Below are 20,683 nucleotides of genomic sequence, written 5' to 3'. Positions count from 1 at the left end.
GAGAAGGAGCTAAGCGAATAGGGAAGGTAAGTGAATTCTAGTAGCCTAACTGCAGAGACCTTAAAGGATTCGCCAAGAAAGGAGGAGTTATGAGATGTGATTTCAAGGACAATATAGTTTTCGGAAGAGCGTAAGCTATAGTTGTACACTCCAAAAATTTAAAATCATTTTTGAGATAGAAAGGAGTTTAAGGTTTGAACTTTGAACTATGGTTTGAACAGGATGGATGAAAGAGATGGAGAACGTGAGCATCACGTATTATGCATTAGTTCAGTAGAAAAAAATAACAACAATTTTGAAATTAATTTTTTATTAATAAAAAAATCACAAAATTATATTAACCTAATCAGTCGAATGAACCTATCACTAATCTAAAGTAGTATTCCACGATGATTGCAAATAAAAATGTACGGTCCGATATATTATGTGAAATTTTACGATTTTCCAGTGTCGCTGGTTTTATCTTGGATCGGAATTGTCCTTTCTTGCAATGGTTCTGATCGGAACGCTACCAGCTTCAGCTTGCCTTTGTCGAGATGGCACTCTACGCGCTCTGGAGGGAATCCTTCTGGAAGAAGAAACCGTCTCTCGAAGTGGCTCTTGGTCCAGCCGTCCTCTCGTTTAATCTCTTTCTTCCCTTCTACCATGATCTCGTTACCAACCGTCTTGACCTGGATTTGTTCTGGCGTAAAATTCTGAACGTCCAAATGCACTTCAACCTTCTTTCCGTCGATTTTTACCTCTGAATCTGCGTAGACACCTTCGATTCCATGATGTTCGCCCTCCAAAGGAGTCGTCACTTGTTTGATATATTTTACGGGGTCACGGAAAAACGGGTCTTTGGTTAACACATGGAACGGATCCTCCAAAACCCTCATGAAGGGATCCCGGTATGTGAGATTTCTCAAATGGCGCAACCAATACGGCACAAGAGACATTTCGCTTAGTTTTGTTCACTTAGTTCCACACAGCAAAATTGTTTATTTTCAACTGATGCAAGTGACGCGCTCTGTCGTTTATATAGGTGCCGCGGCTGGCGCAATCTATCGTCGAGAATTTTCACGATGTTTCGCGAAGTTTCTAGTGTAATCACGAATTAACTGTATAGTGACGCCATCTGTTGACAAGTAGAATAGTTTATGAGCTAGTACTTTCCGTGACATCTATCGTTGCCAACCGATAGGCATTGTAGTGCCATCTATTGTTGAATAGCATATACTACTGATGCCTTGGAATTGAAGATTTTATAATATTATAATTCAGAATAATTATATGATATAAATATAACAAAATTTAATATATTTATTTTTAATCAAAAATTCCCCTTCAGAATGACTTCCGTGAAAAAAGGGGTGGTTATGTTACATAACAGCTACATAACTTATTACGTCTGAGTAAAATATTTAGAAGAAAAACTTACACCGCGGTTAGTCTTTAAAACAATTGTAATAAACTCTAGTATAGCTATTGTTGATCGTCAATTTTCAGTCATATAAGTACTATAAAAAAACCTCGTCAACAATTGATCATACCGTGAGAAATTAATGACAAACCTTCGTACACTTTTTGTTTGTTTTTTTACTGTTTGTGAGCATAACTCACTAACAGTGTATCGAAAGTTAGAGAGAGTACTCTTACAGACAAAATAAAAAACATTAGTTTAGAGATAAATTCAAGGAAATTAATATATGTACTTACCTTTCCCTCGCAATATATTTATGAAAATATTATGTATGTATACAAAAATAGTGATAAGTTTACTAGAATAGAACATACGCACAATGTTAATACACGGAACAAACGCAGGCTGCAATTTCCCCGTACTAGACTATCTAAAGTTAGTAATTCTTTTTTGGATACTCTTCTTTAATAAAATCCCAGAGGCTCTTTTATCTCTACCTTTCAATAAATTTAAGAAATGTATTAAAGAAAAGCTGTGTAAAAAGGCTTACTATAAAGTCAACGATTATCTAGTTGATAAAAGGGCCTGGGACTAGTGCTAGACAGGCTACTTCTAATTAATTTGCGATATTTGTTTTAAATAAGTGTTGTTTGATGATTTGCTGTTTTAAAAGAGTACCTACCGAGAGTTTTTTACGCCGGCTTTTTCTCTCGGCCTACACCCTCTGTCTTATTTGCCGATGAGTAGGGATGCCTACAAATTCAAATTTAATGACGTGGAATAAGTGATACCTGATCTTATGTTCCATAATGAACATATTTTATTTTTTTTATTTTATAATATTTAGTAGTATAGGTGATGTACAGCTTGGACAATTACAAATACAGTAGAACCTCGATAACGTAAACCTCGGTAACATAAAAACCTCTGTTACTTCAAAAAATACTATGTTCCCTTCCCATCAGAGCCCAAAACCTCTATAACTTAAAATACGCAACCTCTATGGCAGCCTACGCACTGGCGACCATAGACGCGGCCAGGCCGCCGCGACCATGGTCGCTGGTGCGTAGGCAAGCGCGACATGCGGACATCAAATGTGAAAATCGCGTGGCATCAAATTAGACGCCGCGGCCAACGGTGGCCGCTGGTCGCTGGCCGCAAAGTGCGTAGGGGCTATAGCGATGGCCATATAAAGTCCAGAATTCACTGGCCGCCGCGGCCAGGTCGCGGCGACCATGGTCGCCAGTGCGTAGGCAGCCTATAACGTAAATAAATAATCCCTGTATAGGCCCTCAGTAACTAAAAGAAATGTTTCCACAACCTCTATAACATGAAATTGTTTGTGAATGAGTCATTTTATAAGAGTGTCAAAACAAATGCTTTCGGTATTTATTGCTTGCACATGTTTACTAATGTATTGTTAACGTAAACAATACATTACCTATTGTTTGCTTTATCTAAATTCTTCAAAGCTTTGCGGCGGTTAGCTTTGTGACAACGACTTACTTGCATCATAAGTTAATGTGTTAATGTATTTTCCTCTCTATTTGTCATTGAAAATCAAATCGATTTAGAAACAGTGAATTTTTTAAAACAAAAGAAAATCACAGATTTTTTTAAGTAGACTAAACCTTTAGTTGTTGTTTTATTTTTATGTAATGTAAGTAATGTGAATAAATATGATTACATATTTAATTTTCCATCCTTCTGATGCATTCAAGTAAAAATGGGAGGAAGGGTACATAGAAACATGTACATACCTCTATATTAACCTTTACCTGACATAGAACCTTGATAACTTAAAACCTCTATAACATAAAATATTTTGTGCTTCCCTTGGACTTTATCTTATCGAGGTTCTACTGTATATATACTGAAGCTCAGGTGTGCAGGTTTACGCGAGGCCCCCTTTGGGGTGGGGCTCGTAACAACTGCTACTCTTTCCACTTGGTTAATCTGGCACTTATTAAGTAAACCGCATATATATTTATCTAATTGTATTGCATATACTACGCACATTGCATATAGATGATTACGGTTGTCACTAAAGCGGGCGGAAGAAGTCGCGCGGGTGATCTTTAGGCGCGCTCTTAACGTTGTTTATACAGACGTTAAAAATAACCACCTCACGCATCGCAAGCTTACTTAAACTAGTACGAAACCGTCAATGTATACAAATAATTACAGTTATTTAGCGGATGCTAATCGCTCTGATACATTTATATAAATCATTATCAAGTGTGAATGACGCACGCAAAGTCACTGTGGAAGGGATTTTCGCTGGCATTTAAAGACATTTTTCTTTTGTCGATAAGCTATAGCAAGTTATTCTGAAAACTTATACTAAAATGGAGGCAAAAATATTTGTGTTGTTGACTCTTTGTTATACAGTGTCCAGTGTTCCCATAAGCACTAATTTCAGTAAGTAATTTTCCCGACATATTTAATATTTCTTGAAAATAAGATATTAATTCATATTGAAATTTTGTTTTAGTATCTGAAGAAGTAGCTTCGAATGATCATATAATCATGAAGAGATTCGTAAACCCTTCATTGCCGTTGGGGGAATTTTCAAGGGATAGTCTCAGTCGAGTACGAACAAAGAGAAGGTACAATTAAACCTAAAAAACCTTAAAATATGATTTGTTTGGCCCTTTCACTCACACAGGTCAATACATTGGATGGATCCCCGTTATACCCGTATTATTTATTTATAATTTAACTTTAATTTTTAATATAATTTTTTGGCCGTGCGACCTTGTTTGCACGGAAGTAGGAAAACATAATCACTAATCACAATATGTCACTTGGTTTAATACTTCCAGAGATTAAAAATTCATCTTCGTATAACATTTTATTCGTTATTTTAGTGAGGAAGAAGAATGTGAAAAGCTCGATTTATGCAAGTTGCACGCCAGATCCCAGCGCAATTTTATAGCGGCGTTTCAATTGTATTTTGTCAAGTAAGTTATCATTTATATGTATTATTTCATAGCACAAGTCTATTGGAAATGCGCTTAGTATTATATTCAATAATTTATATCGTTTCAGCAAAGAGAACGCAAGGCTTTGGGACCATCGGGCTCATACAATATCGGACTGCTACCAACTCTACAGCTGCTATAGATAATAATATTTCCTTGTTTTTACTCATTAAGTACAACAAAAGTTATATTATCTTTACTTTTGTAAGTCCATGAGAGTAGTCATCTGGAGGAAATCACCTGGCGATTAAGCAAGAAATACAGTGGGGAATAAACTACTAAAAAATAGAAACACGTAAAAGTATTTCAACTGCAAATTAAAATCCCTTCCCTCATAAGTAAATCTAAATATTTTAAATAACACACAAAGTACCAACAATCCATTTTATTTCACTAACACACAACTTAAATGCACCAATATCCTTTATAAATTAAAATAATTCACGAAATTTCAATCATTTCACATTATGAAGTCAATAATAACTATTGACTAACACAATAACCTTTAATACTTATATAAAATAATTAAATGTATAGGAATGCACAACAACTGTAATTAAACTTTGAGAATTAAAAAAACATTGAGTTCTGATGTCGAAAATTGTAATAAATTATTTACTAAGACGAAAGAATAGAAATTAGTTGAAAAAAAATAAGGTATATTTTATTACAATAGAAAATAATGATATCATTATAAAATTCGTTTATTTATATAATATTAGCATTACTCTAGAGATCCTTATGGAAATCGGAAAGTGTCCAATAACCTGATTGTAATATAAATTATTGAGAATAATAATAAGATAAATAAAAAATATTTCATCGACCTGCTTCTGAAGAAAGAGCACGACTATGTTCACGATTTCCATATTCTCTTTTGAGGACTGAACGTATCACTGGGCCTTCTTCCTGGGCAGCTTCTTCGTGGCGTAGTCGGCTTTGATCTTGGCCAAGATCTTGTCGCGATGGAGGTACGCGGCCACCAGAGCAATGAGCAGCGGAACCAGTAGGAAGGAGCTGGCCCGAAGCTCTTGTTCCGACGATTTCACCTTAAAGGGTTTAAACGCGAATTTAATACAATAATCACTCGATGCTTCAAATGTATATAATTCGGGAAATAAGATTTTTGAAGTTATACTTCTTTAGGCGCGTTATGAAAAATTGATGAGAGTGAAATTTTACGATGCGCGCGCACCGTGACACAAAATTAACAGAATGAAGTTGCCCACGGAAGATGCTACGGCAATGGACATAATTTAAAAACAACATTCGAATAATAATAGAATTTATGTTACACTTAATGTAAGACAATAATAATAAATATTTATTTATTTAATTTTTCAAATGTAAACTGAACTTTATTGACTATAATGACTACTTTTCCAGTCTTTGATTATTTAATTGTAATTAATTATTTGCATGCAATCAAAAACTATTTTTAATAATGCCAAAGAAATATAACTTCTTACGCGCGTACGTAAGTACACGCACCCTTTTCTTTATTACATACTGTTTTCTATAGTATTTAAAATCAAAACTAACACAAAAACATAGTAAACGATTAAAGTAAACACTCCCAAAATAGAAAACTGACCTTGGCCACGAAATGTATGTCGAAATGTTTGTATTTCCCGTCCGAGAAGAAGTAAACGGCCGGCTCCTCGTACGAGTGCGTGCCTTTGGAGAGCGAAGACTCCACGTTCACCACGTACGACTTGTTGTCGGCTTGGAGACGGGGCAGCACGAACATCACGCCCGGGTTGGAGGACGCACTGACATTCAATAATGTTATTAATATTATTTGATCAAATTTACTAACGAATCGTCAAGATCGTAGAACAATGTCGGATTTGAAAAAAATCCAAAATCCACTTTTTATCATATTTGGATACATTTACTGAATATTACAGCTACATTTAAAAAAAAACATGTGTAATTATATATAAATATATAATTTCAAATTAATCGGTCGGTAAAGTGACGGATTTGATAGAAACATGTGATGTTTCTAGAAAACTGTGTAATTTAACGTGTATTTTTATTTCAAAAGAAACTCTTTTGTTTGCTTGTATGCCAATTTTCATAATAACAAAATATAAATTAAAATATTTATAACTAAAACTAACATGATTATATTATTTTGAAATGGCTGCCCTGTAAAGTTTAATATTTGTCAGATCCGTCACTATTCTACGACTATGACGAAATATATCTCCACGGGTAATTTAATCGACGCTTATGTACTTACCTATATCCCGAGGGATCGACCTTAGTGGAGTAAATGGGTTGCTTGGTGTTGTCCAAGGCCAGCGTGAGCTTAAGAGTGCGATAGTGCTCGAAGTCGGCGTGCACGAGCACGCTCGCGTCCGTCAGCTGCGTCGGTTGCATCACGATCAGTCGCACGTTCTCTATGTCTTTGCCGTGGACCTGAATTGAAACTAAATATTATCTCTCGTTTACCAATCTCGGATAACTCTATGTGCTCATCGTTAAGGAAATAAGGTGTTGAAACAGTAATAACAATATATAAATAGCGACCTCTATGGGCGGATGAGCGCGCACTAGTTTGGTCCCCGCGAGGTCAGGCGACGCGGACTCCTTCAGCTCTAGGACGTACACGCACGACGGGACCAGCCCCCGGATCCTAGAAATTTAGTTATATTCGAGAAATGTTTTAATTGAGCCCCTAAACAATTACAATTATCCAAGTTCTAAACACTAATTAAAATATGGGAAATTCGTAAAAACACTTTAGTAAAATAATCAGAAGTCTGTTTTTTATATTTAGAAATTGATAGTGAAAGATATTTACTTTTTATTTCATAAAGTTAAATATTGTGAGTGAGTCACCTGAAGTCTCCGGAGTCGGAGGCCGTGGCGTCCTGCGAGAGGCACCGCGACGACGCCTCGGTGGCCTTCGCCCTGATGGCCACGCCCCCGGCGCCCGCCCCGCCCAACGACACCACGCGACCCGACACCGACCATGCCACACGGGAACCTCTGAAGGTACAAAATATACTCATGTGTTTAAAGTAGCCGAGGAGTAAAAAACAGACCTAAAAAGTTGTTAAATTGCAAAGTTTAGTCAATCAACTAATAGACATCAAGCAATACCATGAAAAAGGAATGAAAAAATAAATGTTTCTAAAAGTCAAAAAGTTAAAAATCATGAAGAACTGGCAATAAACTCTCCGATACTCTTTTTCACTCATTAAAACGCCACTCTTTTAAATTCCATTTACCGCCAGTTCTCAAATGAAGGGCAAAAGGCGAATCAGAAGAGCTGACAATATACCCTACATTACTCTTTTAAATCACTGAGATTTTTCGAAAATACTTGTAGGAACCGACTGCATTCAATTAATTATTATTATACATTTGAATTAATAATTAATTAATTGAATTATAATTTAACGAAAAAGAACTCTGATTTATGATCTATATCAGGTTATTGAATTAAATTCCTATGTCAAATTCGATTAGATACTTGTCATGTAGAACTTCAATTTGTTCTTTTGAAGTGAAACTTCTTTAGGCGCATGAGGGTAAATTTTTTACGGAACGTCACGAAGATGTGCAGCGTTTTTGTCGAAGAAAAGGGAGAGAGCGATTGAGATAGAGTGAGAAGGGCGAATTACCTCATAGAAATTCAAATTTTAGTATTTTATATTTTATGCAAAATAATTTATTGAAATCTCAAATTCGTATTGTGAATTAAAATGCCACCAATGTTTTTGTTATCTAAAGTTTTAGATTTGTATAAATATGAACAAGAGTTAAAAAGAGGTTCGCCAAAGAAGTTTCACTTCGTGTACTTTGTACGCACGAACTTGTCATTCAGACTAAAGAGGCTCTCACCTGAAGACCAACTGCGAAGTCTGCATCTGCGGCTGATCGATAACGGTGAGGATGTGATGAGGAGGAGTGAAGCGGTACTCCTTCATGTTGGCCTTGACGTAGTACTGTGCCGCGGGCAGAGAGCCGAACGCGATCCGGCCCGAAGGACCACTGGCCACGTTGCGACGGTACGACCCTCCGGACACGGACACTAACGCCCCCTGCCGAGTCGCAAACGTTTCATATTAGCTTTCAATAGGATATATTAAGAAAATATAATAAACTACTTCCACAATACCTCGAGTGGGGTCTCGTCGGCGTCATCGATCAATAGCACTTGTATTTCGGCCAATTTGTGTGCGGCGATGATTCCCTTCGCGTCGGCCTCGCCGAACGAATAGGAGTCCTTTTCGGCGCTAACGCTGTATCGCTTGTCCGCCGCCAACGGACCGAAACTGTACACGCCGTCCTCTTTCGTTACTTGGGTCAACTTTATGTCGTCTGTAATTTATTGAATATGAATCTTATCAAGTCAAATAATTATCTATCTCGAACAATTCGTTGTAGGCCTCGTGGCCTTACAAAATACTCATTGGGGCAAAGGGCCGATAGCCTTTTTACTCTTTTACGTATATATAAGTTCATTCCAAATGCACAAGTTTCACTCACCGGAAGTGAGAGTGACGGTGACCTGAGCCACGGGTGGGTCGATGCGACCGGAGACGGTAAGCGCAGGCGCAGCCCGGACCGTTAGGGCCACTTCACATCGGCCGGAGCCCACCAGGCGTTCCTCGCTCGGGGTGAAGAGCAGATCGCTCGACTGGGGCACCACGGTCACCACTTCTCCCTATAATTTCAAAATGGAGATAGGTCATTCAGGTCAAGTTTAAACTGTGATTCTAGACAACAGGTCTAATGAGTTATAAATTTGTTTAATTCAAAATCTAATTAAAAAAGCCAATTTTTAAAAAAGTTTCTCATATGATACATAATAATTAAGAAAATTGCAAATAATTAATATTTAAATTAAAAAGTTTACCTGAGCCAAATACAGGGTGTGTTCGTAGACGTGTCCGGCGTCAGTTTTGGTGTGAGCCGGTTTGACGATCGCGGCTTCTGCGTCAGTCTCGAGCCGAAGCGTCAACTCGGCCGCCTTCGGAGATATGACGCGCACCGTGGCCGAGTGAGAACGGGCCGTGAACTCTACGGACTACAATAACATTACTGTAGTCACTGGTTTATTGCACAAAGTAATTTTTATAAATATATATCAAATTATAGAAATATACTTTAATATATAAATAAAATAGTTTAAGGCCCTCGTCCGACATTGTTTGTATAGAATAGTCGGATGGTCTCCGAATGTAATACAACAAGTGTTAACGTTGAAAAAGCCGTGCATCATCTGAATATGAAATATGCTAGAAATACAAATTTCTAAATATATAAAACAAAGTCGTGTTAGTTACACCACTAATAACTCAAGATCGGCTGGACAGATGTTAGTTGTCTTTTTTGATGGATTTTCCTCGCTCCGAATAGCAGAATAAATAATAAAGTATCGGATAAGTTATTGAATAAAATAAAATAAATAAATTTTACGAATGCATGTGGTGCCATCTGTTGATAAAATTACGCAAATAAATGAAACCTCCCACTTTGTTCTTGCACCGGATAACAAAACAAAAAATGTTGTATATCAGAAAGTGCTTTAACATTCAGGCTTAATGTGTAAAACTGCCATTCTTTGTATTAATGTTATCATGTACCTTCATGAAATCCTAAATTAAGTTTAATTAAAGTTAACACGATATTATTAGGCTGGTTTATATTAAGTCCATTCTATACTCACAGGTACTTGGCTGCGTTGGAAGGTGACAGTCGCCTGCGCAGGTTCTACTCTGTGGCAACCGCGCGGCGTCAACTCGTAAGAGCGGGCTCGAGGCAGGCATTGCTCGCTCGGCCCGGCCGGGACCGAGAGCACCCCCTGGACGTCTCCGCTTTTGTATTCCACCTGAAGAGATCAACATTACCCACGTTCAGTTAATGACACCAACACGAGATGCACGATACACTAACTGTGCCCTCCGAACCCACCTCGATGTCGTGCGAGCTGTGCACCCTGAGCACCAGGCCGCTCATGACGAAGTCGGGCACGGCCGCCTGAGCGGACACCACGGCCACGTTGTGCGCCGAGTCCCGCCAGCACACCACGGAGCCCTCCACCGACACCTCCACGCTGCCCGGGAGCACTTCCGAGAACGAGTAGGAGCCGTCTGCCGACACCGACGAACGCATACGTTATTTATGAGAACAAAGCGTCCATCGCTGCACGTACACGTCACTCACCCTCCTCGATGGGCACGTGGGTGGGTTTCCCGAGGTAGCGGCCGTCGGGGGCCAGCGCTCGCAGGGCGGCCCGGAGCCCCTTGCAGTCGTCGCCGCACAGCGCCCGACCCGTCACCTGCGCCCGCAGCTGAGAGAACGACACGCCCGACACGGCTTCCCCCTCCACCGCCACTTGCAGCCATTCTGGGTAGAATCTGAAATTTTCAAAGGAATACGAAGACGTACTTTAGCGTTAAGTTTTATACTAATTTAAAAAACATACACAATATATTTTATTCTTAATTGATATGTGTAAGGGCGTGACCGAACGAGGCGTGCAAGGTGCAGCAACATGCGGCATTCGTAGGAAGTTCACTTCGTAGTCTCGCTCGCTCTTTCTCTCTCACACTTCCTGACTTCTCTTTATCCACAAAGAAATATATTAAAAGTCTTTATCAAAAAATTGCTTAACTTTCAGTCAGTTGATAAAAAATATCGAAATATGTAATAATTTTTTCTGTTTCTTAATAAATTTCGAACATTTCCCTGTATGTTATATCTTTTTCAATTATTAATGCAAAAATCATCAATGTTGGGCGAATGCATCTGATCGGCACGCCGCGCTCGTTTGGACATTCGTATAGAAATGACCCTTTGTAGCCAAAACTATAATAATCTCTTCGTAACAGCGTAAGTGAGACTTATTTATTTAAAATGACAAATTTTTAAATACCACATTGGTAAGTATAGAAATATTAAAATGGATCGATCGCCAACTTACTGCAACCCATCTCTATGCTCTTGTTCGGAGACGTCTACGCGCGCCGTGTACGTGCCTGTCGGTAGAAACGTGCACCACTTGCCTGGAAAATGTTTAAATAGACTATTAATTTAGTTATTGTGTAAAAATAATATATAATATACAGAAACAAGGTACTGCCAGACACAGAGTTAGCCTTTAAATAACCTGGACTTCTTAACATAAAAAATTAAATCAATCCCAAGAAGAATGTCCGGCGTCACCTGGAACCATTTTAGTATGAACCAGACACACGTGTGTCAGTTTCAGTATTTTTTTTTTATAGAACGGGGGCAAACGGGCTGGAGGCTCACCTAATTTGGTATTTGGTTACTTAAAATCTTTAAGTAGAACTAGTAAAATATGTAGATTTTTAAGTTTCCTTACCATCAGCATCGCTAGAAACGAGTACAGTGGTGGCCGTGGAGCGCAGAGTGACAGTGCGGGGGGGAGTGGGGGCGGGGGCGATGGAACCGCAAACTCGCCAACGGGACACCACCGCCTGAACACTACCACTCACCCCGCTCGACGTCACTACCACTTCGATGGGCTCCCACTCACAATGCTCTGTGGGTTATTTAAAGCAAATTTAGAGAATTATGATCCATCCTGTGAATGTGATAGTACTAAATGTAATTAGAAATAACGTTATTAATTAATTTATAGCTATCTCAAATTATCTACATACTAGCTGACCGGGCAAACGTCGTTTTGCCATGTATATTATTTCTATGAAACTTTTTTTATTTTAATAAATATGTATAACTATTTACTATAATAAAAAATAGGGATTGATCGTAGAGGGGTGAAAATTAAGGGTCGTATATATTTAGGTATGCTGTATCATAAAAAAATAAATACAAAAAGTTTTGTCTAAAAAACAAAAACAAAAATTTAGGGGTGGGACCACCCTAACATTTAGGGGGATGAAAAATAGATGTTGTCCGATTCTCAGACTTACTGAATATCCATAAAAAAAATCATATGAATCGGTTGAGCCGTTACGGAGGAGTATGGTAACTAACATTGTGACACGAGAATTTTATATACATATTAGATAATAAGCAACAAATATACTTAAAGTGTAGCCAAATGTGGAAAACAGAAATAACATCATTGTGTTGAAACATTACAAATCCTCTGAACATAATTCTATTAATAAAACTTTATCATTAAAATAGAAATTCTTTTGTAGACAAATACTTCTATGTGTTGTGATGGATGAAGATTTCAGATATTTCTAATTTCTTACTTTAATATACTAAGTACTAACCATGTTGCAAAGTGACAGTATAAACACCAGGAGTCATAGAGGTAAGTGTGAATTTGCCAGCAGAGTCCGTTGTCCCTACAGCTTGACCATTTACAGACACACGAGCTCCAGGCATTGATTTACCTCCTTTTGCGGCTATGACAGACCCTACGACTGTGAATCCTGTAACCTGATAAATTATATGTCATGTTTTATTCTATTTACAAGGCCTTTTGGCTTCATATGATACATGACAAGACACACACACACTTGATATAGAAAGATAAATTGTTTGTAGAATTAGAACGTATGAAAAATTTCTTACTTAATTTTCGGTATCAATCAATAGTGATTGGTGATTGGCCAAAGTACGAGCATGCATTTGATAACACAAAATTGTGAAATAATATTACTTTTCAACTCACTTCAAATGCACTCTTGATGTATTGACTGTCATGAATAACATCAAATGAAACACTTTCCGGTTTGATATTGTAAGTTATAGAAGCTTGCCCTGGAGACTTGCTCATTGCTAACAGTTTATATTGCCCAGCTGGCACCAGCCCAAAGCTGAATTCTCCTAATTGATCAGTTATAGAATAACATATCGGTGAATCTGGAACACCTTGGAGTAAAGCTGTTTTACAACCTTCCACTCTGAATTTAGGGTTTTCCTGAAACAGTGAAAATAAAGTTATTACAAATTTTTATACAATGCAATTTTATTGCTAATATCAAAATTTATTATCTTGCTTTTAATCCTCTTTAATTGTAATGGCATAGATGCAGTTGTTTGCATTGCACTGTTTTACTTAAGGTGTAATATATATATATATAGTTTAAAAGAAAACTAATGTTGTATACATATATTATTTAGCATTGATGGTTATGGTATCCCCAAGTTTACTTCTATATAATAAAGTGTCTATTTTTTTCAGTTTTTATACATTGACAAGTTCTCACCTCTTTAGAATACAAGAGTACGTGAACACCAGGGATAGGGTTACCAAAAGATATAATAGAACCCGTGACATCATAGCCTTTCACTGCTAGCACTCCAACTGGCAGAACTGTGTTGCCTTCTTTTACATCCACATTAGCTTGAGCTGGCTCTAGTTTCCATCTACAATATTTTGTGAAATATGAAATATTTAAAACAGTATCCTTACTAAAAAGTAGTAATAAAATTATCACTACTACCAAAAGTTTTTAGAAAAATGCTGAAACTTCATTTACAATTTTAATATTTATTCCATATAATATATCATAACAATAATGTCAGATAAAATCATGTTTAAATCTTGATTTAAATTAATAACTTTGGCTCAATAAAGACAAGTCCAAATTAAGTTCTATTTACCTGCTATGGGAAGCTTTTAACACATATTTGCCAGGTATTACTGGGGTGAAGTGAAATTCTCCACCAGAGCTGGTAACTGTGTTTCTTATTTCACCTTTATCATTTACTAACTGTACAGATATACCACTGGGACCAGACTCTTTGCCTGCAGTGATTACTTTACCCGTAATGCCAAAACCATTGAAAGAGAAGTTTACATCCTGGCCTTTTGAACATTGGTCTGTTTCTCCATCAACCGATAATTCTACTTCAGATGGCTCAAAGCTCCAACCAGCTGGAGGATGAACTTTTAGCACGTAATCTCCTTTTTCATATAGTGGTACAAAATAGTACCCATTTGTGGGTGCACATTCTGTTTTTTCTACCAAAATTCCTTCTTTGGTATACCTATAATGAGAAAACCGTTCCTGTAGTCAAGTTATTATAAAATTTAATTAGATTAATATGTTTTAGAGGTTAACTTACAGTCCAATTTCAATATTAGATACGTCTAAAACTACGTGACTTTTAACGAATCCACCACATCCTAAGATATCATTTGCAAAGCATAGATTTGCACTTAACATTAAAATACATAGTACAGTAACAGAATTCATTATACTTATTATATTATTAAATTAAAATAAATTCAAAGGAACATTTTTATTGATATAGCCAGCGCCAAGCTATTAGCTAGAGTACGAACCAAAGCCAATACCAAAACCAAATCAAACCAAAAGGCACAATATAAAGGTTGACAATTGACATCACAAACCAGATATAAAACTTTAGAGAATAGAATGAAAATCTTCTAGTGCTACCAGATGCTCTAAATAATAGAATTATTTCAGTAATTCATACATTTTTCATTTACAATACCGACTTTATTTCAGTTGCAAACATATTAAAAAAAAAATAGTTTTGACACAAAAAACTAGACGATATAGCTATCAAATCGTTGTGTCACCCTTTGACGCTTTTCTTGCTATCAAGTGTCAGTTTTAACTTCTGTGATCTGTCTATTGTTGCTTTTTGTCTTATGTTTTTACTTTCAAAATCAAAATATCTACCTACGCGTTTTAGTCGCTTTTGATTATACAAGATTGTAATAATTTGTGGTGTTCATTTCGTCTTATGTGTTTCTTCATATTCTTGTGAAAGTGCAGTAAACACTGTCGGAATAATCGAGACCGAACACGACAAAAGTAAGTTATAATTTTATGTCCTAGCGAAACCAGACTCCCGATCGATATAAGAAAATATATGTTTTCTGACTACTCTTACAAGGTATTTAAATGCCTTCATACAAACAGTTAAATAATGATTGTGTTTAAACGCTTAAATGTCTTTATTACACAGTTTGATTTAATAAATTAATTATGGAAAGGGCATAAGGAACCCCACAGTTGAAATGTAGGTTTGCATCATTTACTTTATACTCATCTACTGCCTGCATTAACAAGCATAATACATGTATGACATAGTTAAACAAAATGGCATGTAGTATTGACTTTCTACTAGACCTAGAAATATCTAATTATATAAATTTATCCTTACCCTTAAATTTCTTACAAAGATATTCTATTTATATATAAATACAATTGTTTCAAAACGATTATTTAGTGTTTGTGGCATATGGAATTTAACCCAGGGTCGGGTATTGTATTTCTAGCAAAACAATTATAGTTTGGTATAGATTGGTAGGCACAAAACACTGATACTTCACTTAAAACTTACTTCACTTAAACTGTTATTTTATTATACTTGTTATATTTTATTAGAGTTTACTGGTACTCCAAAAAAACACTACCAATGAAACTGTATGTTTTCCCTATTTTTCATTTATTTTTAGAGAATAACTGTCATTGGGTATAAGCAATTTGAAGTATAACCATAATATTAAGAATACAGATGCTGATGGATATACCATTTGTATTAGTATTATTGCATAATTTTCTGAATGACCACTTGCAGATACAATATATATTCAATATCAAAATTTAAATCAAGTGGTATGGTTTTACATGATGTACTTAATATAATATATGTACATCTTGTAGATTGTATGTATCCCCTTTGCCTTGGAAACAATTTTTGTTTATGGCATTATCACTCATGCCTAATTAAAGAACCAGTAAAATAAGTGCTTGCAACCTTCTGAGCTAGTAAGGCTGGTATGTTTTGAATATAAACAATAAATAAAATGTACCTATATTCAAGCCAATAAATTACATATATAAAAAGATATTATTATTATACCAACTTTTCAAGGCCTGAAATATATGTATAAATGCGGACATTTTCTATAACTTAACAAAAAGTTCATGAATGAAGTGACAGCGTAATTCAAACACTTTTCATTCCTCTTTATCAATAATTCTTGATTAATTGCTTTTTGATGATATAGAGCATTAGCAAATTATTTACCATCCAATTACCATTTCAAGCCAAATTTCTGTCTTCATTTTTATTCATTGGAATTGAAAAATATCTATACATAATAGCTATAATTTATATTAATGATCACCTTTAAAAATGTGTGAATTTCTACAATGTCTTGCCTACTAAATTTATGAATAGGTTTTGTTTATTAATACAAATTTTTCAAAGGTAATATTTTTAGCACTATTAATAAAACATCTTCATTAGGGCTACATTAAAAAGGTTTCAGAGCAAGTAGCAGGTGCGCGGTCTGATCGTTTTCCGAAGTGCGGTGTTCACGTTAAATTTGAATAAGCCATTATTCGCCGCCCTGTTATTGCTCGAGTGGTTCTTTTGTAAATCTCGAGGCACTGGTGCCGCCTACGATTCGTTTTATTTAAATCATTTAATTCCCTACCAATTTGAAATATAGATGAGATTGAAACTTTGGTTAAAATACCGAGACATTATTGTCGTCTCGGTATTTTGGAGAAGTTTACATTTCGTTTTATCGGTTAAAATCTGTATTCTTCTAGGTAAATCATTGTAAGTTTTGGTTATACCAGAGAAAAACAAATTATAAATCCACTAAACTTTTATAAGTCACGATGCTTTTGTTTCCCTTGTCGCGCATATTATGTACATGAATATTTATGAGAATTTGTTTAATTCAGTAAAGTGATATATACATATTTTTAATATTGTAAGGGGAAACGTTTTATGAAAAAAAGCAACAAAGTTTTTATAAAAACATATAATATACATATCTGTGTTATCCCGACAACACTAATTTTAGACAACTTATTTACTATATTTCCCACTAGTATCCAATTCCCTCCGATTTACCCTAAAGAAGGTATGTTACGAAGCATGTTTGTAACAATCCAACTTTAATTGAATACGTGACTAGTGAAAACGCGATACGTTTACTAATGAGAATTGTTAATAGTTATTAATTAATATTAATGCTATAAATCATCAGAACAAACGCTCAATGTCTACGAAGTTAATAAATAATTAATTTTTTTATTATACTTGGTAATTCTATTTATAAAGTCATCTTCAAAACGTAAGAGTAAAGCCGTATATGTTTTAAATTTGGTAAGTTCTTTTATTTTGTAATAAGTTCGGTCTCGCGTAAGTAATTTGCGTGTTGTAAACCAGTTTGGCCCGAAACTTGTTTCGTTCCGGCAAGTACTGCCCGGATTCCAAGGTGTACTGATTGTAATTTATTTTGTATTGGAAGTTCCGCAGTAGTAAATTGGAAATGTTATAAAAAAAGGGTGCGTGTACTTATGTACGCGCGTAACAAGTTATACTTCTTTGGCATTATTAAAAATAGTTTTTGATTGCATGCAAATAATTAAATACAATTAAATAATCAAAGACTGGAAAAGTTTATTAATTATAGTCAATAAAGTTCAGTTTACATTTGAAAAATTAAATAAATAAATTATTATTATTCTCTTACATTAAGTGTGACATAAATTCTATTATTATTCGAATGTTGTTTTTAAATTATATCCAATGCCGTAGCATCTTCCGTGGGCAACTTCATTCTGTTAATTTTGTGTCACGGTGCGCGCGCATAGTAAAATTTCACTCTCATCAATTTTTCATAACGCGCCTAAAGAAGTATAACTTCAAAAATCATTCATATGCTATAAAAGAAGCAACATAAACAATGCTTTTTAAGTAATTTTGTTTCTTCATTACTTAAGAAAACTTTGATCTTGTTAATTGAGATAGTGATTCTTACTTTTGCAAGAGCTAACTGTATTTTCTCAAGCACAATGTCCTTTAATCTTCGCATTAGTAATTTGCCAAAGCCGCGAACTCTCTGTCAGTAATAAATTGTTTCGAGAAACAAGATTAATAGTTGATGGCTGACATGTGCTAAATGAAAGCACCACTTAAACTTGTCGAATAAATTTGAAGGCATTTCGAGAAGCCATTGGGATAATAGAGGCCATATATTAATGTTTTCTTTTTACCCGAAAGAGATAAAAGATTTTAGTTGCTATTTTAACTGTTGCTACACGCCTGCCTGCAACGCTTTATGTTATGGCGCACCAACAGACATTCACATAATTATACCTAAAATGATGTATTATGTCTACCGGTAGCTTTTTCAAGGTGATCAGATATAAATTATAGAATTTAATTAACTAGCTCTATTTGACCATGGTATTTGACAGTTTCCACACAAGCAAAGCTTAGCTGTTGGTCCAACACATACGTAGCTTATACATATGAAGTGATTGTTGACACCTTAAAGGTTGTCTTAATTTCAAAGACAACTAACTACATTTGTTATCAGTTATAATTTATATTAATGTTGTAATAAAATTGCTAAATTGTGTATTTAACGAGTACTTGGGAACATTAAGAGCTTTATGCTTTCCGGGAATGATTTTCATTACATTAATTTTCAGTATATATTGCTAACGACAGTCGATACTTCACTTGAGTTAATGATATGATCTAGATAGTAAAATGATGAAAAGCTCTGAAACATTGTGTTTAAACCTTGAAGAAATAATGCAGACACAAAGTAATGTCTTCTAACCCTCCGCAATAATTAAAGAAAACCTTATCAAAAGCATTATTCGAATTTATTTCGTTTTCTCCCAACCTCCATTTTCTCGGAGTATAAAGCTTAAAGTAATTGGCTAGAAATATGGGAGCCAGGTGGCTCAAGACGACGATAAATAATGTTTAAATAAACCCATAAAAGTTACTTTGAATAATATGATTCACCCTCCGGATAGTACATTATTGTTTATTCAAGAGACGTGGTCTCCGTAATTCGCAGACGTCTTAGAACGTGCAGCCAAATTATATTGTTTGTGTACAAACATTTTACAGATCAAATATATATTTAAGGCCCTATCCCAGCACGAATTGATGTGTCAGTGTCTCGGGGTGGACTGCGAGGAGAGCTGTAGCACTTAGGCGCGCCGGCCCGTAATAACAATTAGTTATGTAAAACATTATATTCATGTGATTTTATCTTTTTTTTTTAAATGGATCAAAATCATGATCGATATATATATATTACTAGCTGGCGTGGCGATCATCGTACCGCCTAACAGTCGATTCTTTATTTTTTTAAATACTTATTCTGCTATTCGGGACACCGGTCTAGCTAGTAAGAAAAAAAAGAAAGTTGATAATACAACAAATACATTATGTCAAAAAATAAAAATTTACTTTCCCGGAACCCCTCCACTAACACTTGAACTTTATGATATGGTATTAAAGTTCAAATTGTCTTTAAATATTATTACGAATATTTTGTATGGGAATATAGAAAAGTGTTCTTTTTAGACTTTTTTAATCAATTTTTTTAATTTTTCTCTCCGTAAGAACCATCCTCGTACTTCAAGGAATATTATAAAAAAGCCGTTTTCATGTTATGTCGTGACAACGGAAAACGGGTTTCATTTTTATATATATAGATATATATATATATATATATTTTCGTCATAAAATGGATTCAAAGTGTTAAAAATTGCCTGTTTGGATTTTTTTTCTATGTATCGAAGTTATTTAAATCGTGTATTGATCTTTCAAAATGGATACATAAACTACTCACCTCCACCATATATTTTTTCCATTCGCCCTACTTCAAGAAACGATGACGAAAAATGGAAAGAAACAATGTACTTTTTTGGAGTTTGGCAACCGGATAGGTCCTTAAGTTGCTGCTATCTGCTGGTGTTCCCATAAATCTTACACCAATGAAAATTATTCAAAATTACATTCATTTGAGTGCAATTTCTGTAAGCAATCAACTTTAGAAATTTGAATGTCGATCACCGTGCGGCAGGATTAACATTTTGATCACGTCTGCGAAGCTTGTAATGTACCTCACAGCGGAAATACTGCGGCGGGTGCTTTATTAGTGTTCGAGTATGAATCATTCATGTTGTATGTTTCACTTCATTTTTGGGGTGACAAGTTTCTGGGGTGGCTTTGAAAATAATTTACTACGGGTAGTATTGTTTAAAATGATTTTAGGAAAAATATTTATAATGTAATTTTTAATTTTATTTTAATATTTTTTGTAAAATCGCGCAGAGAATACAAATATAATTGAAATCGATATAACTTCTTTTCAATACCATATTTTCTTTTTCTTAACTACTTTTTCAAAACTAGCGCATTATATTTTAAACATCTCAAATGTTGCAATTTCTCTTGAAACTATTAAGGATAATTTATTTTATGCTGTCTTCAAATAAAATGGAAGAGGTTATCAATTCGACGTGTATTTTTTTTGTTATTGAACATTAATATTAACAATACAGGTCTTAAA

General features: G+C 35.3%; 4 protein-coding genes across 12 annotated transcripts in view; 2 read left to right on the top strand and 2 right to left on the bottom strand.

The window, feature by feature from the left end:
* Positions 1 to 293: 293 nt before the first annotated feature.
* LOC125059569 (alpha-crystallin B chain-like) lies at positions 294 to 1,004 on the bottom strand. Its single transcript, XM_047664052.1, has one exon. The coding sequence runs from the start codon at positions 936 to 938 to the stop codon at positions 435 to 437; it is 504 nt and encodes a 167-aa protein (XP_047520008.1). The 5' UTR covers positions 939 to 1,004; the 3' UTR covers positions 294 to 434.
* A 2,467-nt stretch (positions 1,005 to 3,471) lies between these two features.
* Positions 3,472 to 4,665, top strand: LOC125059573. Its single transcript, XM_047664055.1, has 4 exons — positions 3,472 to 3,823; positions 3,897 to 4,011; positions 4,273 to 4,365; positions 4,454 to 4,665. The coding sequence occupies exons 1-4, from the start codon at positions 3,751 to 3,753 to the stop codon at positions 4,530 to 4,532; spliced, it is 360 nt and encodes a 119-aa protein (XP_047520011.1). The 5' UTR covers positions 3,472 to 3,750; the 3' UTR covers positions 4,533 to 4,665.
* A 91-nt stretch (positions 4,666 to 4,756) lies between these two features.
* LOC125059550 (nodal modulator 1) lies at positions 4,757 to 14,623 on the bottom strand. The gene is made up of 19 exons (XM_047664007.1): positions 14,428 to 14,623; positions 13,963 to 14,349; positions 13,566 to 13,725; positions 13,028 to 13,276; positions 12,624 to 12,792; positions 11,738 to 11,917; positions 11,333 to 11,414; positions 10,573 to 10,766; positions 10,321 to 10,499; positions 10,076 to 10,237; positions 9,263 to 9,433; positions 8,893 to 9,070; positions 8,522 to 8,724; positions 8,245 to 8,444; positions 7,237 to 7,386; positions 6,925 to 7,030; positions 6,635 to 6,813; positions 5,981 to 6,158; positions 4,757 to 5,435 (listed from the first exon to the last, which is right to left on the bottom strand). Exons 1-19 carry the CDS (start codon positions 14,556 to 14,558, stop codon positions 5,280 to 5,282), a joined length of 3,414 nt encoding a protein of 1,137 aa, XP_047519963.1. The 5' UTR covers positions 14,559 to 14,623; the 3' UTR covers positions 4,757 to 5,279.
* Positions 14,624 to 14,946: 323 nt separating this feature from the next.
* Positions 14,947 to 20,683, top strand: part of LOC125059551 — an 80,981-nt gene continuing 75,244 nt past the window's right edge. For 4 of the 9 annotated variants that reach the window (XM_047664016.1, XM_047664015.1, XM_047664018.1 and 1 more), the window contains exon 1: positions 14,950 to 15,146. The gene's annotated coding sequence lies outside the window, so the exon portion shown is untranslated. Of the gene's footprint in view, positions 15,147 to 20,683 lie in introns of all 9 variants that reach the window. The other 5 variants (XM_047664010.1, XM_047664008.1, XM_047664013.1 and 2 more) reach the window with 4 other exon arrangements.

The sequence above is a fragment of the Pieris napi genome, chromosome 20 (genome assembly GCF_905475465.1).
Source record: "Pieris napi chromosome 20, ilPieNapi1.2, whole genome shotgun sequence".
Lineage (NCBI taxonomy): Eukaryota > Metazoa > Arthropoda > Insecta > Lepidoptera > Pieridae > Pieris > Pieris napi.
The sequence above is the reverse complement of the archived record's forward strand: the minus strand, read 5'-3'. Positions and strand labels throughout refer to the sequence as shown.

What these genes read in the sequence shown, in the direction of transcription:
- LOC125059569 (XM_047664052.1), bottom strand. Translation starts at nt 938, where the DNA reads ATGTCTCTTGTGCCGTATTGGTTGCGCCATTTGAGAAATCTCACATAC.
- LOC125059573 (XM_047664055.1), top strand. Translation starts at nt 3,751, where the DNA reads ATGGAGGCAAAAATATTTGTGTTGTTGACTCTTTGTTATACAGTGTCC. An exon ending in CGAGTACGAACAAAGAGAAG is followed by an intron (nt 4,012 to 4,272) that starts GTACAATTAAAC and finishes TCGTTATTTTAG; the next exon opens with TGAGGAAGAAGAATGTGAAA. An exon ending in TTTCAATTGTATTTTGTCAA is followed by an intron (nt 4,366 to 4,453) that starts GTAAGTTATCAT and finishes ATATCGTTTCAG; the next exon opens with CAAAGAGAACGCAAGGCTTT.
- LOC125059550 (XM_047664007.1), bottom strand. Translation starts at nt 14,558, where the DNA reads ATGAATTCTGTTACTGTACTATGTATTTTAATGTTAAGTGCAAATCTA. An exon ending in TCTAATATTGAAATTGGACT is followed by an intron (nt 14,350 to 14,427) that starts GTAAGTTAACCT and finishes TTCTCATTATAG; the next exon opens with GTATACCAAAGAAGGAATTT. An exon ending in GTCGATCCCTCGGGATATAG is followed by an intron (nt 6,159 to 6,634) that starts GTAAGTACATAA and finishes ATTGAATGTCAG; the next exon opens with TGCGTCCTCCAACCCGGGCG.